Here is a 4,672-nt window from a genome sequence, read left to right on the forward strand (position 1 = left end):
CAGCCTCTGCAGCCTTCCTCCACTGGTCCGACTGCACTTTTAGCCTCCTTAACTCAGCTTCCATCTCTGCATTTGCTGCTTGTGCCGCCTCTAACTGCTCCGCCACCCTTGCTGCCTTTCTGTTACTCTTGTCGACTTCCTCCGTCATGTAACCAATCTTCATAAGAGCCTCTCGCTCTGCAGCCCTTGCTGATTCAATGTCGGACACAATTTCATCACTTACTTTGCCCTTGATCATTTCTTTTATCTCCAACTTCAGTTTTTCATTTTCCTCTGATATGTGTTGCCACTCTGTCTCTTTGTCCATCAAACGGACTTTCAGATTTTCTATCTCTGCGTTTGATTTCTGGAGCTTCTTTTCCAGTTCATGTTCCCCCTGGCCCGATAGAGTATTTTCCAGCTTCACGGTAAGGCCCTCATTCTCTTCACAGATACCTTGTAGTTCAGTTTCCTTATCCATTAGGTTTGCCTTCAACTCCTCAATTTCGTACTTAGATTTCCGTAGCTCGGACTCCAGCTCGGCCTCTCGCTGACCTGATGCAGATTTTATCTTCTCTACCATTTCAAGAGCATTTCTTATCTGTTCTGCGCTTTGAGCTTGCTCTTCATTGTATCTTATCTCAGCAGCTTCTAGAGCAGATCTTAGTTGTTCAACTTCAACTTTCACAGAATTAACCTCCATTTCTAAGGACTCCTGAGTTCTCTGCTTAAGGTCGTCACCTTCACTTAGAGAATCTTTGCTGCCACCAGTATGAATGTCAGCCTTGAGTTTGCTTACAAGCTCTTCCAGAAAGTTAACTCGAGCCCTCGACTGGTCCAGCTCAGAAGCTACTGAATTGTATGCTTCCGTGGCTTTTAATCCATCCGACCTAAGCATTTCGACCATCTTTTTCGCTGCTTCCAGTTGAACAAGTGTTTCTCCAACTAGGGCCTGGGCCTGAGTTTCTGATTCTTTGCTGTCTCTGAGCTGGTTTTTCATGTCTTCCACAAGCATAAGGGTGTTTGACAAGTTCTCTCTCAATTTATGGAGCTCGTTTTGTTCAGCTTCCGAATTCTTGGAATGGGTAGCTTCAGATTCAGCTACTATCTCAAGCTGGGTTTTGAGTTGTTTGATCTCATCTAATGCAGATGCTAATGCAGCTGAATCACTAGAGTGCTGCTTCTGGATAGCCTCAAGTTCAGATTGCAATTTCTCGTCTCGTTCTTCGGTGATCTCACAGAGGACCTCCTTCGGAGCTGACTGCTCTAGAAGTTGTTTCTGCGACTCTTGAAGCTTCAAAGAGAGGGCCAAGAGCTGTTGGTTAGATTCCTCTGCATCTTTCTGGGCTTGCTTCTTCAGTTCTTCAGTTGAGCATAGTCGATCCTTCACAATTTTCAGATCATTCTCAAGCTGAGAAACCTGAGATTCTAATTCAGAAACTCTGCTTGGACGCCTTTTCTGGAAGTTGCAACGAGAAATTTACTTAGTAAATATGCGAGAATCAGTAGCGGGCTCACCAATCAAGCAACAAATTACAAAATTTATGCTAAAAAAAGATACTTTACTGTGATGCTAACTTTAAGAGATGTAGGAGATCACAGAAGAACTTCATATTACAGTGGCAACCGATACTTTAGACGTAAACAGATCAAAATTCCATCCTGGACTAGGACAGGCAAAAGACAGAAAAAGAAGAATTTTTCTTTATTGTACCTCAGAGGCTGGGCTTCTGGGAGACCTGTGATCAGCTACTTTAGGACTTTTCTCCTTTGGTGCTCGACTTACTTGGTTGGATGAAGATGCTGTATGGTCTGAATATCGCGGGCTTGTCTTGAGCTGGCGCACCACTCGAGGAGAAAATTTTTGGGATGCTTCCGAGGAAGCAGCTTGAGGGGAGTTCTTCTGCGTTGCCTCTGAGGAAATAGATCGAGGAGAGTTCTTTTGGGGCGCACCAGAGGAACTGGTTCTGCACTCATTGAAATTAAAGAATGCTTAAACAGTTGAAAATGTAGAAAAGTTCAGAGACTATCATAACTAAAGTAGGGCAGTAACCATGTACAAATCCCATGAAGCCTCTAAAGTTATACTAAGCAATCAACTTTGTCACTCATTTGGATGGATTACAAATGAGCCAAAAATGGTTATGCTACGAACGGCAAAGCGAATGTCAGAAAAATATAAGGCTACCGTTTTTGTCTACGGAACTACGAAACAATAACAAAATATCAATTTCACAGAACCACAACCCTTTCTAAACATAATAGAAGAACCATATAACTTCTTTGACTAGCTGTAGTTCCATAACAAAGGAAATGCAAATAATATCTTGATCAAAACTCATTATCAGTATGCATCATTATTCATGTTTGCAAGTATGATAAAACTGAGATCTCAGTCCCATAGCACAAATAAGCCAAGGAAGAACAGTGCTATGTACACTGAGATACTAGGCAGCATAACTAGAAAGAAAGCTTTTCGGAACAGCAGCTCTAGCAGCTCTAATATAGAACGAAATAATAAATTCCCACAATTATTGATGGATGCTGTAAAGAGAAACTAAAATAAACCTCCAACATTAATACTAGTTCCAGGGCGTGGGGCGTAGGTACAGGCAAGCGAGATCTGATTTCAATGGAAGAAAACGAAAATGGCCAGGTTTAAACTTTGAGACACAGAGCTCAATCAGTTTCTTGGAACAATCTTTTAGAGTAACCAGGAATCCCAGAGATAATGGAGCTTTCCGGGATTTAACAGACAAAAAGATCTTCAATGCATAGCCATAAGATTCACAACATATCAACCCAATATCTGACCCTTTCTCAAGAATTTATACTGACCGGACCTGTCTAATAAAATCCATAACTTGCCTGAAAGAAATTTAAGTGAAATTTATGAACATTCCCAGAAAGCTTGAACAATTCTACAGAACTAAGAAGGTTACCTTGCTTTAGGAGTCTGCATATCTTAACTACTGTCTGGCCACAAAGTAAATTATGGGTTGTGAAGATATGAGCTACTTAAATGCGTCCTGCTCCCCAGAAGACCTGCAACACTGCAGCAAAATAACACAAGCTAAGGGCCAGTGAAAAGATAAGAGAAACATGGTGGGAATCCAATGAAATTAAATGCACAAGGAGCGTCCAACAGGTCATTCAGGACAGGCATCATGATCAACTGTACCTAGTCATACAACCGATACCAAGACATTAAATCCAATCACGCAGATATAATAAGCAAAGAACATGATATATGTATACTCCCTCGTCCTAGTGTCTAATCAAGAATGAGTAAAATAAATATCTCCTTTCTGCGGAACTAAGTATCAAGAACTCCAGGCGTGGTTGATATAGAGTATAAATGAAGTCACGAGGTACTCACAGCTATATAAAGGGAGGACCATTTGAAAAATGATAGTTATCCCCCCCACCCCCACCCCCCAAGGCATGATTTTGGTCAAGGGGAAGCAAGTGGGGACAGCAAGAAAATGGCCAATCATCAAGGGGCAGTTTTGACAACTTAAAGAACCCTCCATTCTAGCCGAGATTTGTGGTGTTCTGGGAGTTTTTGGCTTAAAAAACTAAAGTTTGCAGAAGAATAACAAGAATGCAGCTGACAACAGTCAAATGCCACTTCCACTTGTGCAAACTAAGCAAGATTGACATTATTAAGAACAAAAGAAATGTTAATATTCGTACTAACTACTAAGTGAAGAGAAAACCAAACAAGAACACGTTACAACCCTTTGAAATGCAGATTCAGATATCCAACAAGGAACTAAACTTTGTCATTTCCACTCAGAGTTACACACACTGGAGCGTTCAAGAAGAAAGCAAGCATCTTGGCAAGAAATAATTGGCACAAACAACCAAAGGAAAGAAGACATACTACCAAAAGAGAGAACACAAAAAGAAAACTAAAAAGATGAAAAGGGAAGTCAGACTTTCTGAGATGTAGAATTTGCTTTCAAACAATGCCCATAAAGCGGCTGGTGCAGCTCAAGTGGTATCAGGCTATGAAGTAGACACTGTTGTCTAATGTCTTGTACAAGAAATAAAAAGTGAAAAGAAAAGAAGAACCATACAAGAATCAGAAAAGAAGTAAAACAAGATAACTATTATCATCAAATTCTACATCCGGTGAGCAGAATCCACCACCCCCACCCCCACCCCACCAACAAAAACAAAGGAAGATTTCTTCAGAAACACAATAATACTTCAAACCCACAGAATGTAACTCAAAATGCAGCTGCATTTCCTATTTACCCTCTCTTTTCAGTTGAGGTAAGCTTGAAAACATCAGTGTTTTGAAACATTTTTCGGTAGACCAAAGGGACTGAGGATGAAACACCCAAAATGGGAAGTTGTGCACTTAAATAGTTCGCTGGTTTCAAGAAGATAAAAGGGTAAACAAAGGAGAGAGCAGAAGATTAATGCAATGTGCGTGCTTCTTACCAATAAAAACCTTAAAGAAGAAAGACAGCACTTAATGTTGGAAGGGTGTACAAGAATTTTGAACCATTAAGAGAAGAGAAAAGAAGCAGCCATTGTTGGACTGGAAAAAGCTCTGCTTTCGAGGCCCAACTGCTACTCTTGATATTCTTTGCTGTGCGCCTGGTTTTTCAAGTAGTGGGTGAGTGTTTATTGATTAGATTGGTAAAGACAAAAGCATGGGGATAGACGACCGTGGAGACTT

General features: G+C 40.8%; 1 protein-coding gene across 6 annotated transcripts; it reads right to left on the reverse strand.

Annotated features, from left to right (window-relative positions):
• On the reverse strand, window positions 1-4,644 carry LOC105170686 (interactor of constitutive active ROPs 3; the record flags this gene model as incomplete). 6 transcript variants are annotated; one of them, XM_011091559.2, is given in 4 exon segments in its annotated part: window positions 1-1,438; window positions 1,694-1,946; window positions 2,922-3,032; window positions 4,432-4,644. In XM_011091559.2, coding segments are annotated over 3 exon segments (1,711 nt in total), but the record flags the coding sequence as incomplete, so codon positions are not given.

Source organism: Sesamum indicum, linkage group LG9 (genome assembly GCF_000512975.1).
Source record: "Sesamum indicum cultivar Zhongzhi No. 13 linkage group LG9, S_indicum_v1.0, whole genome shotgun sequence".
Lineage (NCBI taxonomy): Eukaryota > Viridiplantae > Streptophyta > Magnoliopsida > Lamiales > Pedaliaceae > Sesamum > Sesamum indicum.